The 26679-nt window shown below is 41.9% G+C and overlaps 2 protein-coding genes across 2 annotated transcripts in view; one reads left to right on the forward strand and one right to left on the reverse strand.

Annotated features, from left to right (window-relative positions):
* Positions 1-3276: 3276 nt before the first annotated feature.
* Positions 3277-25497, reverse strand: SCD (stearoyl-CoA desaturase). Its single transcript, XM_081953783.1, has 6 exons — positions 25033-25497; positions 21510-21783; positions 12563-12693; positions 10951-11156; positions 9334-9563; positions 3277-5154 (listed from the first exon to the last, which is right to left on the reverse strand). Exons 1-6 carry the CDS (start codon positions 25057-25059, stop codon positions 4955-4957), a joined length of 1068 nt encoding a protein of 355 aa, XP_081809909.1. The 5' UTR covers positions 25060-25497; the 3' UTR covers positions 3277-4954.
* The window catches only part of PKD2L1 (polycystin 2 like 1, transient receptor potential cation channel), a 77908-nt gene continuing 74678 nt past the window's right edge, over positions 23450-26679 (forward strand). The window contains exon 1 of the mRNA XM_081953761.1: positions 23450-23553. The gene's annotated coding sequence lies outside the window, so the exon portion shown is untranslated. The remainder of the gene's footprint in view (positions 23554-26679) is intronic.

The following is a 26679-nucleotide window of genomic DNA, read 5'->3' on the forward strand; positions in this document are numbered from 1 at the left end:
CTCCACCCTTTACTTCGGGGCAAAATGTTCCCAAGTACATTGTTTCTCTTTCTTCAACTGAAGAGCCTTGACTTTTTCTAACTAGGAGAAGGAACCAAGAGCTAAGATCATTCAGGAAGTTTTGTCAGCCTGGTGAGAATATCCTGCTCTCTGAGAACCTTAATAGTTGTTTTCATTTTTGTAGATATACAGTAATTACAGGTATAAGTTCAATAAATACTTGTAGAACTCACAATTCCCCATCATCAAAACTATTATTTAGAGTGTTTGTGCATACTGTTCTTTAAAGGTACAAAGGGAGCATTTTCAGTTAAGAGCATCTGAGATTCTAGATTTGCAAGTACCAGAAGAATGAAGTCTACAGCTTTTTCAGTTATTTCCTTGTGTTGCTGAAGTGCTTATGGAAGTAGAGCCAAGCTTTAGCAAATTGCTTATTATAGTATATGTACCCTAGCTTCCAATTTAGGCAAAATATTCATCTTAGTTCCAAATCAGCCAGATATTTTGAAGAAGTATGAGCAATAGGGAATGGCGATATCTTATCCCTTCCTGCTCTCATCTGACTTCTATGTAGTACATGCAGGGGTGGGCTGCTACGGGTTCGGGAGAACCCATAGCTAACGTTATGGTGGGTTTGGAGAACCTCCAAATCCCACCTGCTGGCCCCGCCCACCCCTCCCAGGAATCTCCACGCGGCCCATTTTGGATGCGAAGTAAGTGCCGAATCTCCGCAAACCTCCAGCAGCCCACCCCTGGTAAAGACCTACATTGATCCTCATGAATAAATCCTGTCAAAATTATTTTCAGTCTATCAGCTAAAATAGTTACAAATAACTTGCTGCCATTATTCAATAATGATTTTGATCTATAGTTTCCTGTTAGTCAACTCTTGCCCTTCTTTATGTATTAGTGTTTTGTTACTCTCTTTCCAGCTCTCTGGCATCTTTCTTCCCTGTAAGTTCATCGTGTTTTATAAAGTCATCCTCAAAACATTTATAATCATTTATAAAAACATTTATAAAATCTTTTTATTAGCTTCAGAAACGTATTTGCCTGTTCCTTTGTAATGCTTGGTAAATTGTTTCTTTAGGAATTCATTTATTTTCTTCAGTAAGATGTCACTTCTTTTATATAAATTGGAGTCATATTAATGGAATATTTTTTGTACAGCTGCATTGTCCATTAATACAGTATTTCCCTCATGTATTTGAATAACTTTTTATTTTCTTTTTGTATTTTATATGCTAGCCACTTCCATGATTTGCCTACTCAATTTTTTGCCTTACATAACTCATTTTTATTTCCATTTTTCTTACTTTTTAACATAGGTAATTGTTATTGTAATAGTTTGATTTATTGAGAAACAACTTAACTGGATATTTCTTTAGTTCCTCTTTTCTATGTCATTCAAAATACCGTTTTTCTGAAAATAAGACCTCCCCGGATAATAAGCCCAATCGGACTTTTGAGTGCATGCGCTAAAATAAGCCCTCCCTGAAAATATTGCACCACAGCAGCAGCCATGAGGTGACCACGCTCGCCGCCTTCTGCACCTAAAAATAAGACCTCCCCCAAAATAAGACTAAGCACTTGTTTCGGGGGTCAAAAGAAAATAAGACCCTGTCTTATTTTCAGGGAAACACGGTAGTTTGTTTTCATTTCTCCTTAAATTCATTGTGTTGTGTAAAATAAAATAACCTCTAATAAAAACTTTACCTGAATCCCAAACCTATGTTTAAATCAATACCTTTATGTTAATTATTTTTAAAAAACATTTTTTTTTTTTACAAACCTCCACTATTGCTTCTACTATTGCAAGTAATCCATAATGAAGCTGAAGGTTTTTTAAAAAATCAATATTTGTAATACCTGGTCCAGTATCATCCCTATCAGTTTCCCGTTTTCTCAACCTTTTGATGAGGTTTCTGTGTAATCTTCTCTGACATCTATATTTGACTGTCCTCCGATTCCTATGAATTTTTCTAGAATTTCCTCACCTTTGGACTGCGTTTAGTCATAACCTCTGCTGTTTGAAAGTAAAAAACACTCCTAGTTTGTTCTCACTTTCTGCTTTTTCTGCTTTAATCTCAATCAATACCCTTTTTTTTTGTCTTATGCAAAATTATAATAGGAATTCTTTATTATTTATCTTCAATCTTGTATTAAAATGTTGCTGTAGAACTTGATCCCATGTTTTCTTTCTGACAAAGTGCACCAAAACACCAGGACAAAGCGGAACATCTCTTGTTCTTGCAAATTTATATATTTCATCAGTATCCTCTTCTTCTCAATCAAAAAAAATTTCCAAGGCTTTGATAATCTTTTCTCAAGCTTCATCATCATCATCCTCTGGGATTGCTCTAAATCTCAGATAAAATTCCTTCTCTCTCAATTCCAATAGAGCTAGTTTATTTTTCTTTCCAAATATTTCTTCTGTAGTTTTTTATTTTGTTAATTTCTGTAATCACCTCTTTCATCTTTACAAGTCTTTCATCCATTTTCCCCCCAAAAGCCAAAGTAGAAGATTCTGGTGAGGATTTATGGTGAACTAGATGTCCCTGAAGGACTGGGGATAGCAATGCAGCAAAAATCTAAAACCAGATCAATAGAGTTCAAAAGACACAGTATTTCTGGATATTGTGAGATCCTGGGCTTGCACTCTTGACAGCTTCTCCTTTTGAGTAGACTACAGGAACTGAGGTTTTTGTGGTTGGATCATGAGGGATTTCAACCACAACCATAATTGTAGTCAACTGTACAATGTCTCATTTCTTAACCACTTTGAGATATACGGTAATTAATTTAGAGCGAAAGAGAGATTTTCTAAGTAGCAGGATAAGATTCCACTTGGTGAGTTACAATTCTTTCCAGATTAATACAATACAATACAATAGTAGAGTTGGAAGGGACCTTGGAGGTCTTCTAGTCCAACCCCCTGCCTAGGCAGGAAACCCTATACCGTTTCAGATAAATAGCTATCCAACATCTTCTTAAAGACTTCCAGTGTTGGGGCATTCACAACTTCTGGAGGCAAGCTGTTCCACTGATTAATTGTTCTCACTGTCAGGAAATTTCTCCTCAGAAAGGAATCCTCATTACAACGGAATGAAGAAGAATTTTTTTAAAGAACTTATTTTGGTAAAAAGCTTAATAAGGAGTCAATGTAAGAAAGTTTAAAACAGATAAAAGGGACATTTATTTTGAAAGATATTCTTTTTTTTTTGGTGAAAATTCTTTTGAACAAATTGGAATTAAATTAGACAAATGAACCAGACCTTAATGGGAATGTTTTTTGTTTATTATTAACGAGTGCAGACAATTGGCGGATTTTACAAAACAAAAGATAATGGTAATATGAGCCAGACTGTGATGTTGATTGTAACTATGATGATATTGATTGTGATGCTGACTGTAACTATGGAGTGCCATTAGAGATGAAAATATTAAAGGCACAGGAAGACAAAAGAGAAAGAAAAGGGAAAGCTTGCCTTTTCTTTTCCCCTTGTTTAAGACACTTTCCTTTTTGGATTATAATATTATAATGACAACCAGAAAAGTGGTGAGAATGGAAGGGAGTGGAGGATTGCTAGAGCTACCTAGAGGGAAAAGAATTACAGCAGATTTGGTTCAGAAAATGGTCCAGGAATTGAGAAATAAATTAGCTGAATCACTTGATGCTAAACTGACTAAATCACTTGAGAACAGAAATGATCTACTACTACATATATCAGCAGGCATGCAACATACAAGTCATTCTTTTGCACATAAAAAAGCTTCAGCTACGGGAAAAAAAACCTTTAGTGCATACATTTTTTTTAAATCTTTGAACATGTTCTTAACAAGATGCACTTCACTGCTATAGAATGATCAGCATTCTTACATGACATCCCCATCTTGCCATCTCAGAATCCTGCAGACAAGTCTTGATAAGGACAAGCAGCAATGACAGGAGGACCTGGAGGAAGGGAGCTCCAATTGCCTAGCACCAACTAAAAATATCAACCACTACTACGGGACAGATCTGTAAAATTACGTTTGTATGTCCCGTGTAAAACGATCTTATCTTCTGCCTTCTCATTCAGTATACACATTTTCTCAATTTCTAATAGTTTTTTTCAGAATTGCTACGTAGAAGTTCAACTTCTAATTTCCTACCAGAAAAAGAAGAGAGCTTCAACAGCACCAGAGATAAGGAGAAGGGAAATGACTTATAAGCCAATCGTTGAGTTGTTAACTCATTCTAAGAAAGGAAGTTTCTACTTTGGTACCAGTCTGTCCTTTCAATCCTCCTAAAATCTTCTTCCAACCAAGAACACATGGATTGGGATGTTTTATCAGCTGCTAAGGAGAGAGACAGAAAACAGAGAAGAGAGAAAGAAACTTTTGCAGAGGAGGAGTGGAAAAGGACATGGAAAAGCAGCCTCCAAGATGGGGGGGGGGGGGGGGAGGTTTTGCCATATGCCTTGAATATATTGTTTCAAAAGACAATACTGGAATGAATTAGTCACCCATTTAAGCATCCTGAACACATTGCTTGGTAAGTTATGAGGCTGTGCAAAGCATTTGAAAAGGGGGGCTTTGTAAAATGAGTGAATTATCCACTCTCAAAGCATGAAGCAGCTGCAATATCCAGACAGCTTAGTTTGGCTGTTCTGAGGGGCAACCCTGACTATTCACATCTAATGTATGCACAGAAAGCCCGTCTCATTCGACTATCAGCCAAGCCAAAGCAGCTGTGTATGCACACACCTGAGCAGAGAACCAGGAAAAAGCCTTCAAAACATCTAGGCTTTCAGAGGACACAGCTGCTTTAATGTTTCACTTGTGCCAATGCACTTTGCGAAGCCCCCTCCCCGGTTTCATGCTTTGCACAGTCCTAATAGCTAGTAAACAGATCAAATATATGACTAGGTTGTTGGAGAAAGGAGAAAAGAAAGTTCAGGGAAACCAGTTTTCAGCCAGTCTTGTGGCTTCCATCACCAGTCCGAATTTTTCGAGCCAAGACGGTCCCTTTGGCTACTTTCTTGCAGTTACTGGCCAAGCCAAGAAAGCACATAAGATCAATGAAACTAGTAGTAAAATTCCACCGCCAGCCATATTCACTCGTTGAGTAATCGAAGGGGAAAGTATGATGGTAATTGTGGAAGCCTTCCCCTAAAGAGAGAGAGAGCAAAACAAGAAGAAAATTGTAAGAAACGAAGCCCATTTCCCCCTCTTTTCCCTAGAAGTAGCCTTTGGGAAGTAGCCATCTCTGCTCAGCGTTCCCATTCTTGTGACATAGGAAATGCATTTACCTGAAATTGGGCAATATTACAGATTCCTGCATTGTAGTCCTTTATGTTACATTTATTCACAACATTTATTAGTCCCTCTTCATTATAAAATGCTGCTAAAGCCAGGGGGTAACATCATAAACCATTTTAAAGGGAAGAGAGACAAAAGATGGTAACAACCACAGCACAAGGGGTGGGGCTGCATAGCTAACATTCAGTGAACCTCCAAATCCCACCTCTGGCTGGCTCCGCCCACCCATCCACCCCAGGAGTCTCCACGCAGCTCATTTTGGATGCAAGGTAAGTGCAAGGTTCACGCGGAGGCTTGGGGAGGGGGAAAAATGGGTGTCCCGAAAGACCTCCAGAGCCTGGGGGAGGAAATTATTGCCCTCCAGAGCTTGGGGAAGGTGAAAATTCCCTCCCCCCTGTGGTGCAGGAGGCCGACTAGGCCACACCCACACCCACCCAGCAACAGGCAGAGAACCCATTGCTGAAAATTTTGAAGCCCACCCCTGCACAGCACCAAGTCATCCAAAAACCCTGGGTGGGCAAGAAAGATGGTGGTTCATGTGAAAAGCTTACACCTCTGAGCAGAGAGGGAGTATTGCATTCAGGAAATATGTGTCTTGTTTTCCCGGAAGGAAGCCAACCCAAGGCAGCACCACCAAGAAGGGCAGTGTTGAGATGGGAGCGCAAAGTTTTTTGATTTCCTTATCACCATCTTAGGCCTTCCTGAGATTTGCACCAGTGATACCCTTCTACTGTTGCAACAATTGTTGCCTTCCTGCCACCATTAACTTTAACTAACTTTAATTAACTAAGCATCAACACAGATTTAAACAGCTCATCTTTTTATCCATACCACTACAGCACTAACTGGGTTAAACACGATTCCTTTTCAGTGAGTTTTAAGTGGTGATCAGGATTTTTTTAAAATAAATAAAAAGGTTCGATTTTTTAAAATTTAAATCAGATTTTTAAAATTAAAAAAAAAATTATCATATGTATTTTAATAAAATGCTTTTAGAATAAAAATCTATCTAAAGGTAGTTTTCTATTTAAGATACATTGATAATTTAGTTTATTCAGCATGAAATGGAGCTTAGTTGTGTAGCATGAGGCTGTATATTCTGCAATATTTACATTTTTTGTAAACTGATTCAATGAATCCAAGCTCTGCAAGCTGAGAGAACATGGGCCACATTGATGCAGTCACACAATTTCACAGTAACCATGAGATAAATCATAAAACAAAGTTCAGGAATATTCCTTTATCCCATTGTTTTGCAAATCTGTATACAGTACAAATTGTGTGATTGTTTGAAGAGAAATGCATCTGTACCACCAGGCTCGAAGTGTGAGGAGGAACGGAAAGCAGTAAAAATGAAAGTGAAATCTTCTAAGCAGCTTATAAATGTAATATTAAAGAGCACCTGTCATTTCAGATCCATCATGGCAGCACTTGTTAGTGGGCATCCACTCACCTGCTGCCTGCCACGTCCCTCACCTTGTTGTGTTGTCACTGCCGCATCACCAGCCATCCCATTAAAGTGAATGGGATGCTGGTGAGTCAACGGCGGGTCAGAGGAGGAGCCGCTGCGGGGCAGAGATGACAGTTGCTCTTTAAAAACTATGATTTAAATCAAGTTGATTTAAATCAAGCCTTTTTGTTAGTGATTTAAATCAAACCCACCCTGGTGGTGATTTACTATTGGAATTATGATTAGAACATAGAATCTTAGGGCTGGAAGGGACTCAGAGGTTGCATAGTCCATCCCTGCTCAAGGCGGGAGAACTTATATGATCCTGGTCAAATGGTTGGTCCAGTCTATTCTTGAAAACTCCAGTGATTCAGCAACCACAACTCCAGGAGGCAAGCTGGTTAATTGTTCTGTCAGAAAATTTCTCCTTATTTCTAGATTGGATCTCTCTTTAACAACTTCCCGCTCATTACTTTTTGTCCTGCCCTCACTGAAAGCAAGATTTCCATTGCCAGATTTATATGTTCACTTCAAAATGTTGATATGAAATCTATGTTTTACAACCAAATTCCCCTCAATGGTTGCTGGGCCAGGATGACTCTGAGAAAAAAGGAGCTATGTCGGGGTGGCGCAGTGGTTGGAATGCGGTACTGCAGGCTACTTCTGCTGAGTACCAGCAGTTTGGCAGTTTGATTCTCAATGGCTCAAGGTTGACTCAGCCTTCCAGCCTTCCTTTTGACTAGGCATTATTATTTTTGCAGTGAGAATAGAGGCTTTGTTTACTGTGCCAAGGGAACAGTGAAACCTCCACTCCGAAGAGCCTGACATGATATGGAATGATAGTGGTCATGGTGATGGCCTCTTGATACGAGAAAAGAGGTTGCAATTCCACAGAACCAGGAAGAGGGACATTTCAGGAGTTAACACCAGTGAGAAACTAGCTACTCTATAGTCCCAGAGTCAGTACTAATGAGTCAGGAGTCAATGGGTTTAGTTGAAGAAGATATCTTGAAGAGCTGCGGTGGCGCAGTGGTTAGAGTGCAGTACTGCAGGCTACTTCTGCTGACTGCCAGCTGTCTGCAATTTGGCAGTTCGAATCCCACCAGGTTCAAGGTTGACTCAGCCTTCCATCCTTCCGAGGTGGGTAAAATGAGGACTCAGATTGTTGGGGGCAATATGCTTAGAGACTGCTTAGAGAGGGGCTGTAAAGCATTGTGAAGCAGTATGTAAGTCTAAGTGGTATTGCTATGTCTACCTTATTTGAAAAACATCTCACAATACCCAAGGATCGTTGTGACACTAAAGACTGCTTGAAGGCCAATTGCAGCACATCAGAAGGGAATTTTCAAAGGGGAGGAGAGGGAGGAGAAGAGCTCTTGTTGTGTTACCATCCCTGTTCTTCCCAACGATTGAGGAAAAAAAAATCTCTGTCCAATATTGTATTGGGGGGGGGGGGGCAAAACCAGTGTCTTAAAGCTAGATAAGCTTTTTGAGGCTCTCCTTTTAGCTCTTAAAACAACCCCACCCTGAACTGGACCCATTTTTCTTGTTTCTTGCTGAAACAGACTTAAGCGGCTTAAGCCACTCATTTCACCACAAAAGCCAACCTGCCTATTGCAAGGATATGAAGTCCCTTGGCCTAAGCGAAATGCTGAACAGGAAGGACTTGAAAAGGCTGTAAGCAGAACAAGCTCATCTTCTCCAATAATCTCCAATCCTTCCTACTAAAACAGGACTTGAACATTATATCATCCGCTGGCAGGATTCAGATCTGTATTTCCAAAGGGGGGGGGGGGAGATTGGATTGCATCCAAAATGGGCCACGTAGACTCTTGGGAGGGGCGGGGTGGGCCTGCCAGTCCTTGCAACCACCAGTTTAGTGAACCAGATGTAAAATTAGCATAATCTTTATCTTGGTTCCTTTGGAAAAAGGCTCTGCAGGTGGCAGGGAAAGCCCTTGTCCCATAATGGGGGGGGGGGTTATTTTAAAAACCTGCCACTGTATTGAAGCATCTGATGTAAATATTCCCACCTTTGCTTTGTGCAATACAGATTCTCCCCTATGTTATGTGGATATTGCTATTCCCTGCAACAACAAGGGAATTCAATTGGTCTGATGTGGTGGGTGTTGGCTCCAGAAGTCCTACGAATGTGTGGCGCCATTTCCCGTGAGCATCCACGGGAAGTTATGCCTGCTCTCTATTTCTACCGAGATCCTGAAGAAATTGAAAAAGAAGAGCAGGCTGCAGCTGAGAAGGCAGTTACTAAGGAGGAATTCCAGGGTGGATGGACAGCACCTGCCCCTGAATTCACTGCACCTCCACAACCGGAGGTGTTTGATTGGTCTGAAGGGGTACAAGTGCCTTCTGTCCCAATTCAGCCCAACCCCACTGAGGACTGGAGCTCACAGACTGCCACTGAAAACTTGTCTGCAGCTCCCACAGCTCAGGCTAGTGAGTGGGTCACTTCTAGAATGGCTTGGAACTTCATTAGGTACCTGATGGAGAATGAATGAAAAGCAGAGCTGAAGCACACAATCTACCCGCAACTCATGGCGCCTGGCAGGTGTCTTTACATACCCAAAGCTCCAAAGACCACGAAGTGATTTTCCCTGGGGTTGATGTGCCGATCGTATGGCCGATTGCCATACATGTGTGCCACGCTGTTCACCAACCAACTGGCATTGAGGGTTGACGTGTAGCGGAGAACAGTCAACAGGAAGCTGATGAGAAAGGTTTCTCCCCAAAAATACCAAGGAACAAAGGAAGGAAGCGCGAAACACATGATCGCCACTGAGGTCTTGTAATGCCTGAGAAGGAAAAATGATGCATTAATATACCAAGCTATGAAGCAGCATGGAAATCATAGCAGTCACTCTTGATTTCTACATTTTCAGTTAAACTATTTGTGATACTGCTCTGGATGGCAAAAAAACAGCATCTAATACTAGTGATGGCGAACCTTTTCGGCACCAAATGCCCAAACCGGAACGCATGTGCATGTGCACGCATCAGAGCACCAGAAACCTGAAGACCAGCTGGCTAGCGCACATGTGCCTGTTTTTTGGCCATTTTGGGGGGCGTTTTCGGGCCATTTTTAGGCTGGTTTTCGGGCCATTTTCCCAGCAAAAAATGGCCTGAAAACAGCCCGGTTTATTGGCCATTTTTTGGCGCATGTCCAGGCCATTTTCCAGCACTCCAGCACCTGCGAACACCAGTTGAAAACCATGCACCAGAAACCAGAAGAGCAGCTGGCAACGGCTTGCATGCCCACAGAGAGGGCTATGCGTGAGCCATCACGGATCTAGTAGCACCTTTTCCATTTGACAAATTTTATTAAAAGGCATGAACTTTCATGCTACCTGGTCTCTGATTTTTTTATTTTTTATTTTTGCTACCATGCAGTAACACCGCTTTCCTCTTCGAAACTGATGAGTTTCATTCAAAAGCAGTCAATGTTCAAGTTTAAAATTATGACTGTAAAAAAATCTGAAACGCTGTCTTTTGATTCACGGAGTTGAACGCTGTTGTGATCATTGTTGAACCTTCTGGAAATTATAGGTTGGATTTTGGTTGATCGCTTTCTAAACTGATAAATGATCTTGATGTGAAGTTTCCAAGAATTGGCCTAATTAATTTACGAGCCCTGAGACAAAGTTCCAAAAAAAACCCATTCATTTATTAGGACTAACATCTTGGCACGGACTTCTGTGTAGCCGAAACTAAATCCCACTTAATGGCGTCTGAACTTTACCCCCTTGGTCCCTTCTGGCTGAGGTCATCAATCACATTCTCCAACAGGACGTTATGGCAGGGTTCTGGCCATGCGCATTCACATCCCATTACAGAAATATGAGACTTTTACTCTGGCCAAAGTATGCATAGCATTCCCTCCCCCCCTTCTCAAGTTGATAGTAGTCATGGAAACGCTTTAGGCGTTGACACTTGATGTATTTACTGATAAACTGTAGGAAATGGATCATAATATGCAGCAAATAAAAATAATAATTCAATAGCAGAATTATAATAGCTGAGGCATTTTAGTCTCTAGCCAAGCAATAAAGATTTGTGCTCAATTACCAGTTCAACAGCAGACAAATTGCAACAGATGATGGAAAAAGAATTCAGTTGACATTATAATTCAGTCCCTGCCAACATCCTTTTCATTTTCTCTGCCTTCAATAACCCCTTGCTCACCTCCTCTGGAACATCACAACCTTGTCAGCTTTCAGGTCAGACAAGTCCAGCTTCCGTCCTTTTTCGATGACATCTGGGTGTTTGCGGACCAACAACCAGCCAATATGAGCAAAGAAAAAGCCCCTCCTTGCATTGTGGGGATCTGCATCCGTCTCGGAGAATTTGTGGTGCACACGGTGGTCTCTGGACCACTCATAAATATCATTCTAGACGAAGCAGGAGGAAAATAATTTGAACAAGGTTTAAAAGTGGAACGGTCTCAAGATTTACTCCCTGCCTATCCCTAGAGAATTGGGAAGTGGGAAAATATTAATAATATGATTATTAATTAAAATAATAGTATTTGTATACCGTATTTTTCGGAGTATAAGTCGCACCAAGATTTTGAAGAGGAAATTTTTTAAAAAAGTTTTTGCACTCTGCAGACCTCCCAAAAATAGCCCACTTTTCGTGAAAATGGGTCATTCCCCCCAAAAAAAGGGCATACGTAGCCTTTAGGAGGCTTGTAGAATGCTTCTTGGGGGTAGGGGTGGCAAAAACAAGCAAAAAACAGCCTGTTTTTCACTCATTTCTGCCTTCCCCAGCCCCCATGAGCTCTCTGCAACGCTCCTAAAGGCTCTGCATGGCCATTTTAGTGAAGGTGGTGCGGTTTCAGGAGGCAAAAAATGCTGTATTCAGTGCATAAGATGCACCCAGATTTTCAGCCTCTTTTTTTAGGGAAAAAGGTGCGTCTTATACTCCAAAAATATGGTACTATGTTTTATACTAATATATATTAGTATATTATAAAATATTAATATTAATTTAAAATATTAATACTTTTATTAATTCTTTACTCTAGGGCAGGGTTGTCAACCTCATCAGCCCGCATCAGGGTTGTCTTTGACTTTTGGAGGGTCAAGGTGGGTGTGGCTTGCTCCATGTCACTCGTGTCAGGGGCGCCTTGGTGGCCTGAGCACTTTGCCAGCGAAAACAGGCTCCCGAGCTCCATTTTCGGCTGCGATTGCCTCTTGCAACTTTCTGCCTGCAGCCCACGCAAGCTCCATTTTCACTGTCAGAGCCACCGCAGGCCAGTCCTTTGCTGTTTTCATGGCGGTCCAGCGGGCCAGATCTAAGCACTCCGTGGGCCGCATACGGCCCTCAGGCTTTGAGTTTGACACCCCTGCACTAGGGTAAGCAAAAAGTCTCATTTTAATTTTTAACTTTTTATTCTATTTTAATTGTTTTTTGAACTTTTGTTGTATTGGAAGCTGCCCAGAGCCGCTATATAGTGAGATGGGCGACATAGAAATCAATAAATAATAATTTCCATTTGACCAAGTCGCAGAATGATGTTGGCTACCTGAGAGTTGGTGACATTTGAGACAGCAGTGGCTGGTAGTCTTCAGTAGCCATGTTCACACACTCAGTCAAAATGTTTTGAAGATTGGCATGAATTTTGATGGAATGTAAGTGCTAGTTTATAGCTAGCTCTAAGCCTAAATTAATTAAAAACTGAGTGAGCAAAACAAAATGCAAACTGGAAACTTGTTTATAACAATACAGGAGGAAGTTTTCATATTCTGCATGAGATGCCAAGTTCTACATGGAATTCCAGGGCCATGCTTCTTACCTGAAAAGCCATGGAGTTGACTATGGCCAAGAATATTCGAAGAGGTACAGTGGCTTTGTAAGACCGGTGACTCCAAAGCCGATGTGCTCCAGCTGTAACTCCAAGACCACCCAAGAGGAAGCACAAAACAGCTGTAGAAGATAAAGAGGGGGGGGAACTGTCAAAAGGATATAACCCAGTGGTGCAATTCAGCCGGTTCTATCTGGTTCGGGCGAACCGGTAGTGGTGGTGGTGGGAGACTCCGTCCATCCACCTGGATGTCATCACATCCTGTTTTTTATGCCCAGCGCATGCGTGGAAGGTCCTGCATATGCGTGGAGGTGGCGCGTGCAAGGGAAGCAAGCTCACATTTGCGAACCAGTAGCAAAGGTAAGTTGATTTCACCCCTGATATAACTGATAGTAAAACTCAGGTATAGCTTTCATCACCCCAGAGACCCAATTAAAAAAACCTTCAAGATTTAAAAAAGATATACTTCAGATGGAAGAAAGATTTCTGTTCAGCTAACTAACAAGGCAACTTGGAAACTATCCCCTCTAGTGCACAGTTCTCTACGTTCTTTCTGGAGTCACTATCACTACAAAATCATATAAGATTTTTATATTTCATATTCCTTGTGTAGGAATTCGATGTCTTCTATCACAGATGTTCCAAAATAAGTCCATTGCCTATGGAACTCTAAGAGTCTGAACTCTATGGCTATCATGAGCTATCATGAGTGTTGCTTTGATATCACAAGTGATTAATTATCCCATTCCAAACCACTTTTCATTATATTATCATATGCTAATTCATGCAAAGTAAGTACTCCTGCCAAAGACAAAATTACAAAACTTCATGCCTAGTAATTCTTTAAGGGGGTTCAGATTTTACTCTTGCATAAATAACTTCAATCCAGTCAGGTGGCTTTTGGGGTTTTGTTTGTTTGTTTGTGACTCACAAGGCTATCTATCTACTCAACTCAGCAGAAAGAGAGGTAGAAGCATCTGGATCCTGATAATTTTAACTGCATCTCTTTACTCACTACGTTTGGGCTGAAAACATTTGGAGTAAACCTGCAAAAACTAAGATGCCTTTCTTTCAAATGAATACTTCAAACTTAAATTGATGCCACCTTATCTCAACTACCTTGAGGGAGTTGAGGGACTGGGACAAAGTCTTCTTTCACACATCACAGTTCTCCTCTACTCATAATCACTTGGAAAGAGGGGAGCACCTTTCAAGGCTTGTGTAAGTGGTCTTTGAACATTCTAAAGAAACTGAGTGCTTATCTTTCTTCTTCATGTGTGTGTGTTCCAGAATAACTCTGGAATGCCTCCAGCAATGTCAACCAAACTTGGTACACGGATGACTTATTCTCTGGGAAAAAAAATACTGCGGGGTAAGACACCCCTAATACCCCTTGGGGTATGTGTTCTGCTAAGATACATTCTGTTGTGCCTTAAAATGGCTTCTACTGTACTGTCGCAGTGGAGTTGCCATGGTAATGGCTTCACAGTTCTCCACAAGGGGCTCCATCTGGTAAAGGGGAAAATCAAACATTAGAAATTACGTTTGGTTCGGACAATTTTCCTCCTATAAATAAATACCCAGGCAACGCCGGGTTATCGGCTAGTGATTCATAAATAGGAAACACTGGGAATAGAATTCTAGATAATCCCCATCTTGCTACCCAAACAAGGGGCAGATGTCAATCAAGAAAGCCTTCATTTGACATTACTACTTTGGGGAACCTTTGAGCAAATGGACATGCCAAGTCTGAGCACTGGATTTCAGCTGCAACTATTTTTTATGAGCCTGAACATTACATTAATCCCACTGGATTGAAAATAAGCAAAAAGATTTTGCCAAGGAAAAAAAAGAGAATCAGGCAATATTATAATCGGCAACAACTCCAGTGTTCCTTTCCTGCACAACTTCCCAAGGTTACAAATTTTTCCAGCCTCACAGGATTCATTCAGTAAATATTGAAACATGCAAATTAATTAATTTAAAAATAAATGCTTAATTAGCTATCTTTCTAATTAAATGCTGAATTAAATAATGTGGGGTTTTAAAAGCAAAATATTTCCAAAGCTTCCTGTTGCCAAACAACAAACTGAAAACCCCTATTATTGGTAAGTTTTTGCAACACTTCATTCAAACCTATCCCACAAAAAACAGTTGTGTAGAACAAATAAATCTGGAAAAGAAGGAATCATCAGCAGTTCTCAGAATAAAAAAGGTAAATGTTCCACTCACACATATGTCCTAGTCGTTCCCAACTCTAGGGGGCGGTTTTCAACTCTGTTTCAAAGCCAAAGAGCCAGCGCTGTCCGAAGATATCTCCATGGTCATTTGACTGGCATGACTAAACACCAAAGGCGCACCGAACAGTTACCTTCCCACCAAAGGTCCCTATTTTTCTACTTGTATTTTTACATGCTTTCAAATTACTAGGTTGGCAGAAGCTGGGACAAGTTACGGGAGCTCACTGCATTACGCAGCAGTAGGGATTTAAACTGCCAAACTGCCGACCTTTCTGATCTACAAGCTCAGTGTCTTAGCCACTGACCCATATCCATACAAATAAAACAAACTGGTTTAATAAGACGCAGTTCAATGGTGAGACAATTGAAAACCATGCACTTAAGCTTGAAAAACCAAATGTATTGGTATAGAATAGGTGGTACCAGGCTCAATAGTAGTAACTGTAAGAAAGATCTAAATGTCCTACTGGCATCAACAGAAGGATAGCGTCAAGATCACGAGAAATGATGGTACCATTTTATACTGCACTAGTGAGGCCACATTTGAAATACTGCATCCACTTCTAGTCACCATGACAGAAAAAGATGTTGAAATCCTAGAAAGTGTGCAGAGAAGAGCAACGAAAACGATAAAGGATCTGGAGGCTAAATCACGGTTGAACAGTTGAGGCAGGTAAGAATAGTTTATTAAAGAGAAAGATTAGGGGGGATGATAACTGTCTTCCAGTACTTGATGGGCTGTCACAGAGAAGGGATTGATTTATACTCCGAAACAGCAGAGGGCAGGACAAAAAGTAATGGATGGAAACTTGTTGAAGAGAGATCCAACTTAGAAGAAATTTTCTGATTCTAAGAACAATGAATCAATGGGACAGTTCGGCTCTTAGAGTTATGGGTAGTCCATCACTGGAGGTTTTCAAAAATAGACTGGACAACCATTTTACCAGGATGATTTAAGGTCTCCTGCCTTGAGCAGGGGATTGGGCTAGAAGATCTCCAAGGTCTCCTCCAACCTTATGATTTTATGTTCTCATTCTGCAAATCCTAGGGAGGAAAAATTCTAAAGCTAGTGATTTATAAACTTTGTTTAGCTAAGATAATTGTCCAGTTCATTCAACAGGCAGCACAAAGCACATTGCCCGTTTTATTTATAAGAAAATGCATATTCCTTTTTTGGTCAGGAAAACAGACATTCAAAATGATTTTCAGTATTTTAAATGATAAAAAAAATGATAACCAAAGTAGTAAAATAAAAACATAAGAAAAAGCAATCTAAGGAAAATAAACCATGAACGAGTGTCAAAATAAAACATTTTTAATTTCATTTACTAACTTTATTAGGCCTTGACTGACACAGTATAAAACCAATAATATATAACGTGAATAATTAAAAACTAAAGAACAAGAAAAAGAACAAAACGAAGATGGTGATATGGTCAACAACATACAACTATCTATGGCTGTTTAAAAGCCTTCATTGTGGACTAGAGAATCAGATGGTTTTACATATCATATGGTGGATTATAATTTAAAAATTCACATAACATTATAAATTTTGGAATATTTGTCAAGTCATAGTGCTGAAATCACTGTAACAAAGGGGCCATTTATGACTCTGGGGCTGAGAGAAAGTGTAGAAATTTAGGCTATCTTCAAGCCCCCGTTGGCTCTTTAAGATCATTGTCAAGAAAATCCCTAATAAGTAGATGAGAGCTACTCAAAAGCAAAATAGTTAGGTGGCCAGATTTCCCATTTCAAAAAAAAGATTCCCTGAATATATTAATTACTTTACTATTCTCAAAGACAGAGGCGGACTGCATATGGATGTGAGTAATACGGAGACACACCTGAAATTGATGATAGTCATTTCTGATTGCTTTTCAAAGCTCTTCCAGAAAAACACATTGCACTTGCCATTATTTCCAGCAATGATTACATACAGCTAGTTTCCTAGAGTGTTCTCAGATTCATTCCTGATAAATTGAAATTATACCACTGGGATATCTTTTTATCTTCCCAGAAGAAACATTTAATAAGACAACTGGGATATCTTTTATCTTCCCAGAAGAAACATTTAATGAGACAATCTACATAATATGGCACTCTGAACATGAAGCAGATGTCACTCTCACAACTTTCGGGGAAATGACTTGGAAATGGCATCAAGTTCATTTCAATAGACGTTTGTAAGAACTCAACTTCTGCTTCCATTAGAGAGAGAAAAAACAATGCTACATAAATAAATAGGAAATAAAAAGAGGAACATTTGGTTGGGCTATTATTCCCAAATCTTGCCTAGATCTTAGAAGTCAACCTTTCAGTAGAAAATGGTTGCCTCCATTCTCATCATATTGGCCATAATTCCCTCCCAGCAATCTGTACTGGATTTTCAAATATTCTTCAGATCTTGTGGTATGTTTTCATATAGTCAAACTGTACTTCGCATCAAGTACAGTGTGGTGAAATGGTCAGCTATTGCAGTGGTAGAAGAGATAACGGATGCTCAATTGTGAGTACTAGCTCCAGTGACTATTCATCTTTTATTATAAAGGGCAGCCCTTTATTTCAAATAACTGTCTTTTATAGTTTGCTCTTGAATTGTAGGGACGGTTATAAACACACTTTTTTTAATCCTTATAAACCTCTTTCAGTTTTGCCCCTTTGTCAGGTTTGTCCTTTTATTTTTTACCATGAAATATGGTAATTGCAGTATCAAAGCCAGATAAAGTCATCGGAAAGAATGGAGCAGAGGATAAGCCACAGTATTTTAGGGACGACTGGGGGAGAAAGCATAAATATTTTAGCAATGTATATGTTCTGACCGAGGCTTCCCGAGGGCATGAAGCAAACTCCTTGTCCCGGCAAAAATTTTATTAATTGACTGTGAATTCTGCTCATTCATATCCAGCAAAGTCTTTCAAGGGAGGATTTACAGTCACAGACCTTATCTGGCTTGGAGAGCTGCTAGGCCGATATCTGCAAACCTTGGCAAGGAGTCTCGGAGAGTCACGAACCAATGAAACGAACCAATTGTCTCCTGCAAACTCCACTCCCCTTTCCCTCCTCTTTTATTTCCTCTGGGAGGGGCCATTCATCGTCCACCTGTGGCCTTACTCCCAAGTCGACCCCTGTTCTTTAACTTCCCTTTGTCTGGCAACTCTGTACATGCGCACACTGGGAACAGACTCCAGCTGTTAGTCTGTCTCACTGATGTCTGCCTCTGAAGGCAGCTGATGACTGGCATACGGTTCTGGCCCCCCCTCTGCCTCTGACACAGAGCCCTCATCAGAGCCTTCCCCAGACTCCAGGACTGGCCCATGTTCCTCCCCAGCCTCCTCACTGTCTGAATCTGCTGCCAGCTCCACTGGCGGGCCACAACAGTATATAAGTCTCAGGAGAAGTCTATAGATGCTATGTTTGCACAGGGCACAGGCAAAAGACCGTTTGGAAAACTTGAGTTGAGGTCTAAAAACTAAAACAAAGATACACAGGTAGAACTTTTGCTGAAGATCTCCCTCTTCCTCCAGCCGACAAGGGCCACTCCCTCCAATCCATCCTTTCTCCTCTCAATGTGTCTGCCTTCCTATTCCATAGCATGCTTTGTCCCCTCCCTGTCCTTGCAATGCCTGCCAATCTCTGCATTCCACTCCTGCTCTGCTGTTGCCTTCTTTTTCTGCCAGGTGATTTATCTAATTCGCCATTCCTCCCCATTCTTCCCTATTCCTTGTCAGGTAAAAGTAAAGGTTCCCCTTGCACATATGTGCTAGTCATTCCCGACTCTAAGGGGCGGTGCTCATCTCCGTTTCAAAGCCGAAGAGCCAGCACTGTCCGAAGACATCTCCGTGGTCATGTGGCCGGCAAGACTAAACACCGAAGGCCCACGGAGCACTGTTACCTTCCCCCAAAGGTGGTCCCTATTTTTTTTACTTGCATTGTTTTATGTGTTTTCGAACTGCTAGGTTGGCAGAAGCTAGGACAAGTAATGGGAGCTCACTCTGTTACGCAGTGCTAGGGTTTCGAACCACTGAAGTGTCGACCTTTCTGATCGACAAGCTCAGTGTCTTAGCCACTGAGCCACCACATTCCTTGTCAAGCCACCCCCAAATGCAGCCTCTTCCTCTTTCAGCTTCTCCTAAGTTCCTTCCACTTCTCTTGTTCAATTTCTTCAACGTAGTTTTTCTTCTCTTAATCTTTACTTTTGCCAAGTAATGGAAAATGCCAGCTTTGGCCGCTTTTTTTCTTTTGACTTCTCAAGGATGATTCCTGATCCATGTGCCTCTCCGAAGCAAATCAAGAATAAGATTGCCAAGCTGCTGGCCATCTGGATTGCCTCTTGATCAGAAATGTTCAGGTTTAAAACATTCAAAGCACGGGGTCATTTTCCATGGTTATAACTATGGGTCTCTGCTGGCTTTTTTTAATGCATGTCAAAAAAAAAGCTCAGATTTAGAGCAGCCAAAGAAAAAAAAAGAACCAGCCGTAACTGAACGTTCAATTGTTCTTGCCAGTGATAAAAAAAATTATAAAGGTGAAAACAGATAGGCTGGGATGTGGTTTTCTATCTAGCCCTGTATTTAGAATGCTACATGGAGTCAAAGAAGGTTGTAATTAAGATACTCTATGCCATTATGACTGTTTTAATTTCTACTTCTCAAGTAAATCCATTTCTCAGTTTGAACTGGCTTTTGTGCAATTGTTCAAACACTTAACTCGATGGAATTTCCTTAGCAGGTTCATGTGCCATTCACTCCTATCTGATGCACCCCCCGTCACTCTCCCTGTACTTTGATCTTCAGGGGACAAAATGAAAATGAGGGTGGGGGGGGGGACTCAAAAAGCCCTTGAAGTTTTTCTTCAACTCCATTTCAAGTGGGTTTTACCTCTTCCATCTGGATTGGCTTTCATCAGGACATTCCCTTATACCCCACCCCACCCTGCTTCTGCTTTTAGACAAAGCCAACACATTCCCTCTTAGCTACCCTTTTTAAAATGTGAATAAATTAACTAGTTATATTTACTGTTTGTCTATTGATTATATGACAAATTAAACTGCTAGATACAAAATGAAAAATGCATATATGATAACCATCTTCCTTTGTAGTTATGTATTTATTTATTTATACAAATATTTGCAAGCCACCTACATGCCAGACTCTTGGGAGACTGCACATCTCACCAGTGAGAAATACCATGCTTGCATTTTTAGACAACCTCCACACATCATCAGGTCATTTAAAAACTGCCCTCTGAAAACATGGAGTAGAAAGCTCTGAGTCAGGGGTGGGTTCCTGCCAGCATTACTACTGGCTCGGCCGGTGGCCAAAAATTTTTGCTCTGTGTGCATGTGCATTTGCCCCTAAAAAGATCTGTGCATGCGCACAACACTAAAAAGGGGGGGAAATTACATTTTTTTTCAATGAAAATGTGCAGAACAGAAAATCAAGATGGTGGCCCGAGGATAGAACCAGTTCGGCCAAGTTATTACCTACTCGGCCGAACTGGTAGGAACCCACCTCTGCTCTGAGTGGAGCAGAACAACATCACGGAAAAGCAAAGTCTTTTCTGTCTTCTTACACTTTCGCTCAACCAACTTTATAAAACCTGGACGAAGCACTTCTCCACTGAGACATTTTAGGGAGCAGGTCTTCAAAAATGATTTTTTAAAAGGCAAATCACAAACATAATAAGCCTCTATTTCAGTCTACAACCACCATCTGAAGAACTTAGGAATGGTTTATCAGCTGGGAAACAGTATTTCGTGAATCATTTAACTACCTTCTCTATCCTAGGAAGGATGGCTGGATACTTCCCAGAATTATCCCTGAGTATTCTATTCTGATGTGCCTGATTTCTCACAGTGAATCCTGAAGGAGATATGAATCAAATCACTGGAATGTCTGCTTGGTTGTTGACTATGCTTATGACCCTCCACATGTTGATAACATTATATCCAAGTATGGAGAAAAGTAGTCTATCAGGGGTGGTATTTACTTACTTTCCCTACCGGTTCATAAATGTGAGCGTGCACTCACTCGATTCGCTCACAAGAGCCCTGTCAGGCCCGCAACCATCTTTTCAATACTTTGCCTTTGGACTTTGATTTACTTTTGGATGCTATTTGGAATGCTGACATACACTTGGCATTCCGTGCATGCGCTTTGGCTTGAAAACGTGCCTAAATAGGACGGCATAGAGCTGGGGGGCGGGCCCACCCGCGATTTTTACTACCAAACCGGCTGAATACCACCTTTGTAGTCTATGCTATGGTCCATATTGATCAGCAGGCATTATTCAAGGTCCCATTATTTACATAGTAGGCCTAGTTCTCTTGTACATATCAAAATCCAATGCCCTTCTAAAGCACTGAATACTTCTTACAAAGTTGGATATGTTTTTGAACTCAAGGACATTCATATGGCTGCCGAGAACAGCCTGTTTCTAAAGTCAGATGGCTGTGACCCTCCTTCTGGGTATTGGGGAGATGTTCAGAGATCAGAAGACAGGAAAGTAACTAACTGAAAACAGCAGAACTATGTACCAAGGACAATAAGTTGACCCAGATAACCATTTTAGACAACTATTTGTCCAGTATACAAACTCCTAACTTGGGTGGGGGGTGGACTAGAAGACTTCCAAGCTTCCTTAGATCCTATGATTTTATGACTCTTCCAAGGTAAATGAGGGTAGTTTTAGCTTACCCCATGCCAAAGTGAGTAGCTTTGCAGAAGGTATGAACCAAATGGCATACAGAGCAATTAGATGGAGAAGAGACATGAGAATAATATTCCTCCAGACGTATCTTTTTGCAGGCTTAGGACCCTCTTTCTCACGATAAGTCTCATCAAAAATGTCATCTGTCATCTCTCTTTCTGACGCCATCTGCTCATAAGTGGGGTGGACTTTTTCCGAATGAGCTACGCCATTCTGGGTAATGTGAGTAAAGGCAGGCATGGTAGAAAAGTCTGGAGTAATCTGGCAAATAAAGAAAACAAACAAAAGTTACACACAAAGTCCTTCGTTGACCAAAACCCAACAACATCTTCCTTTTTTCTAGGTTCTTGATTTAAACTCTTAAAAGTTGGCACTTGTCTCCAAAGCAATGAAATACTTGCATCTTCTATAGCATGACAAGGATGGGCAATGTCTGATCTGTTAAATACTTAACTAAAGGCCATTGTTTGCATTATAACTTACATAGTTTGCTAGATACCCAATTTTCCAGAGGAATATCGTCAAGAGCAGAATATATATATATATTCATTACAGTGAGATGGGCGACATATAAATTTATATAATTAATTAATTAATTAATTAATTAATTATATGCACTAGACGGTAGAATGCAAGTCCAGTTGCATTTTCGAAAAAGCACCTTTCAGACAACCATGACCTGGATGATTGAGAATTTCCATAAACACCAAGTCAAAAAAAGCACTGACAGACTCCACAAATATGCCTATGAAGTCAGTAGGTGTTGAACACAAGATTTCCTCTTTTATCACCTGATTATAGAGGGTTCTGTGCTTCCTTATTATTTTTATTCTTATACCTCACTCCAAAGCACTGAGAAGACTGTTTTTTTAAATTAATTAATTAATTAATTTGCTTGTGAACAGTTGAGCCTAGAAGAATGCTGCCATAACCGCTTACAGTCATTGAGAAATGGCTATGGAAACAGCTATGGAAACTGAATGAATGAATGAATATGAAAAAGAATCTCTCTCCTCACATTATTGTTAGATATTGAGATGAGATGCAGAAATTACTATGGGTCCCATCAAGCAGAAAAGGGATGTTTAGATTGCACCAAGCTGGCTGGGAAGATGAAAGCAAGCATTAATCTCTCACCTTTAAATTAAAATTATAGTGAAAACTATTTCCATTCAAAGCAAGAATCAGAGTTCTTTGCAAGTGGAAAACTAGAAAGGTTTGTATTTAGGCTGAGTTTGTTTTAACAACACTGGAGAAAATGTAAGATAGTGCATGTAAAGGGAAATTAAATTTGAATCAATCAGGACTACAAGTGCTTTTCAAACTTGGCAACTTTAAGATGTAGGGACTTCAACTCCCACAATTCCTCAATCAGCAGGCTGGGAAATGAGGTCCACACATCTTAAAATTGCCAGTCTGAAAGAGTGCTCTACACATTTATCTGGAGCAGGGGTCTCCAAATTTGGCAACTGTAAGACTTGTGGACTACAATTCCCAGAGTTCTCCAGTCAGCATGACCGGCTGAGGAATTCTGGGAGTTGAAGTCCATGAGTCTTAAAGTTGCCAAGTTTGGAGACCCCAGATCTGGAAGGAAGCCCCATGGAATTCAATAGGTCTTACTTGGGGGGGGGATAGATAAGAGAGAGGGGGGAAGGGGGGAGAGATTATTGTATTGTAACTGAATCTTTAGAGAAAATATTGATTTAGTCATTTAACCATATCAAAAATATAAAACCAATACACTATATTATGCCCAGTGCTTTTAGAAACCGAGTTCATTTTTAGCAGATAGCAAAGGGCTGTTATTCAGAAAAGATGAGTAATGCTTTGTAACTACAGGGTACTGTAGTTCAAAAATTTAGACTGGTTCCTTTTTTGCCCCCAGGCCTCCTTCAGCTCAGGAAAGCTGGTGCCAGTGCTGGGCATGGCCCAATTGAAGTGAGAAAACAGTCTCCAGCCCTAGCAGGTGAATCGGCTGCTTTCCCTTCTCAGGAAATGTAGCAGAGCTAGGCCAAAGCCACAGAGAAAAAGGTTAGTCGGCTGTTTTCAGTGCAGGGTAGATAGTTGCCGGTTGGTACCGTTGCCAAAATTGGCACCATTTTATTCTTGCCTGCTTCTCTTTGGCACAGGAATGTCATTAAGGAAGAATGTGGCTTCTCAAGCTCGCCCTAGATCAACGGTTCCCAACGTGGGCCCCACGTCCCACAGGAGGGCAATTTGCTTTTTAACGGGGGCAATTTGAACCTTGTTTAAACCAAGTTAATGGCCTTTTAGGCTTCCTTCGCATGAGTAGAGCTCCCTTTTTGAGTAAAGTAAGAATTATATGGGGGGGGGGAGCCATCATGATTTTAGAGATGCTTAGGTGGGCCATGGCCAAAAAAAGGTTGGGAACCACTGCCTTAGATTTAAATGATCAGAGGTCTTATTTTAATTATAGGACTCTAGTCTAATTTAATAGTTTTTTTTAAAAAAAATCTTAGCTCTAAAAGCCATGGCACAATGCAAATCTTCTTGCTAATGTTGCAGATGTGGAATTTTCTCTGCCATCCTCACATTAGTGTGGGGCTGGCTCCCTCAGAGTGCTTCCCAGCTGTGCCATTTCAGAAATGCAGACATTCAAGGTTGCTACTCCCTCTTTTTCTTTTTCCCTGAGATTTATTTTTTTGCAACCTGTTCAGGGCATAAGTGGGGGGAAAACAGGGAGAGTAACCGGTTGCCCAAACCCCTAGGTAAAATGCTACAGTGATGCGGAAAGGCCGACGCAGAGAGCATCCTTCCCTCCAAGGTGGCTCTTGGCAGCTCCCTCCCCACCTCCCTTGCAGCTTCCACCCCCCAAAAAAGCAAATCACTGGCTGGCCTAACCCCCCCCCCCCAACCCTCCAGCCAGCCAGTCATAATAATAATAATACTTGGTTGATACCGAGGATGCCGGCAGAAACCCATATCAACCATTAGCACCAGTAAATGGTATCTGTGACACATTATTAAATGTTCAGTTGACTGAGTTTCATGTTTAATGAATAAAACAGGTAATTATAATAATGCTGCATAATAAGGGGCGTGCATAAGCGCACCAACGTGCCTACCGTCCCTGTCCTACCCTCCCCACTGATTCGTAATCCCTTTCCCGTATTCATCATCCTGTCTCTACTTACACCTGTTCTCTTGACAAAATAAATTAAATTAAAATGAAATAGCGTCACATCGGCCTCGGAGAAGGGGAGGGGGGGGAGAGCTGCCTCCCCGCTCTGCGGCTCCGGAGCCTCCTCCTCCCCGCTCTGCGGCTCCCAGGAGAGCCCGGGGGCCTTTTTTCCCCCCCGGCCATTGCGAAGGAGCATCCTTCCCGGGGGTGTGAAATGGAGCCCGCCGCCATCCACCCCCCGGGCGTCGGGGCCGCGTTGTTTCTGGAAGGCTCCAGGACTGCAACGAGGATATTCTGCTGCGCAGTCCGCTCCTCTCCGCCGGGGACGGGCGGCGGAGAGAGAAGGGGAGGCTCCCTTACCGGCTTACCTCCTCTTGCAAAAACTGCGAAGGCATCGAAAGGTTCCCCCTCGGTCGGCAACGGCTGGAGCTCCTTCGGCCGGAACAGCAGCGAGAGAGAGAGAGAGAGACGCGGCTTTTTTTTCTCCCCTTTTTTTTCTCACCGGCTTCCTCCCCGCAGCCTTCTGGGTCCTTCCCTTGAGGGATGCTTGGTGTTGCAGCCTGCGCTTCGCAGCCTCGTCTCCAAGGAATTTAAGCGGCCGGCCCCACGACCTACAGTAACCCGCTGGCTTGGCTGCCTCTCCCGCGCGACCTTGGCAAGCAAACAGCAAGAAGGGGCGGCCGGAGTGGAAGCCGCGCGTGCCGGGTGAGGGGGGTTTGCCGGTGACGCCGCAGCGGGGGCGGAGGAGGGAGGCAGAGGCCGTCGATTGGCTGCCGGGGCTTTGGTGCCACCGGTGCCGCCTCGGCATTGGCTCTCTTGCAATCTGCTGTTGGACGGCGGTGCGGGGCCCCGGCTCTTTCTCCGCGCTTCTCTCTTTTGCTGGGCCACGCCAGCCACGCCCCCTCTCTCTTCCCCCCCCCCTCTCCCGCGGCCGGGCTTGGGACGGGGCGGCGCGGCTCGGGGATGCTGCTGGGTGGAAGTCGCTGGAAGGCTCCGCTCAGCTACCGGAGCCCCTGCCCTGCTACCTTTCCCGGGGGCATTTAGAACAGAACAGAACAAAACAGAACAGAACAACAGCGTTGGAAGGGACCTTGGAGGTCTTCTAGCCCAACCCCCTGCTTAGACAGGAAACCCTATACCACTTCAGACATATGATTATCCAACATCAATAGAATAGAATAGAATAACAGAGTTGGAAGGGACCTTGGAGGTCTTCTAGTCCAACCTCCTGGCTAGGCAGGAAACCCTACACCACTTCAGACAAATGGCTATCCAACATCATCTTAAAAACTTCCAGTGTTGGAGCATTCACAACCCTTGGAGGCAAGTTGTTCCACTGATTAATTGTTCTGTCAGGAAATTTCTCCTCAGTTCTATGTTGCTTCTTCCTTTATTAGTTTTCACCCATTGCTTCTTGTCCTACCTCAGGTGCTTTGGAGAATAGTTTGACTCCCTCTTCTTTGTGGCAGCCCCTGAGATATTGGAACACTGCTATCATGTCTCCCCTAATTTGTTGCAGACTCCCGGACCTTGCTGGGAATCCCTTACCAGGGTAGAGAAGGGAAGAGAAGTAGGGCTTCCCAAGTCGAAGCTTCCGAATAGAATAGGATAGAATTCTTTATTGGCCAAGCGTGATTGGGCACACAAGGAATTTGTCTTGGGTGCTTATGCTCTCAGTGTACATAAAGAAAAATAAAATAGAATGCATTCATCAAGAATCATAAGATACAATACTTCGTGATAGTCATAGGTTACTAATAAGCAACCAAATCATGCTAGGAAATAAATAAAATAATAGAAATTGTAAAGATACAAGCAACATGGTTATAGTCATAAGAGGGAGGGGATAGTACTAGGAAGGAAGAGAAGAATAATGGTAATACAGTCTTAGTAAAAGAGGCTTAAAGTTGCCAGGATTGGAGACCCCTGGTTCCCGAGCCCAGCAGCCATTTCTTTGCCCTTGTAATAAGGAGATTGGGGTTTTTGGGGTCTCTCTGCAATGGTTGGTGGGCGGG

The sequence above is a fragment of the Natrix helvetica genome, assembly GCF_964273705.1.
Source record: "Natrix helvetica genome assembly, chromosome: 5".
Classification (NCBI taxonomy): domain Eukaryota; kingdom Metazoa; phylum Chordata; class Lepidosauria; order Squamata; family Natricidae; genus Natrix; species Natrix helvetica.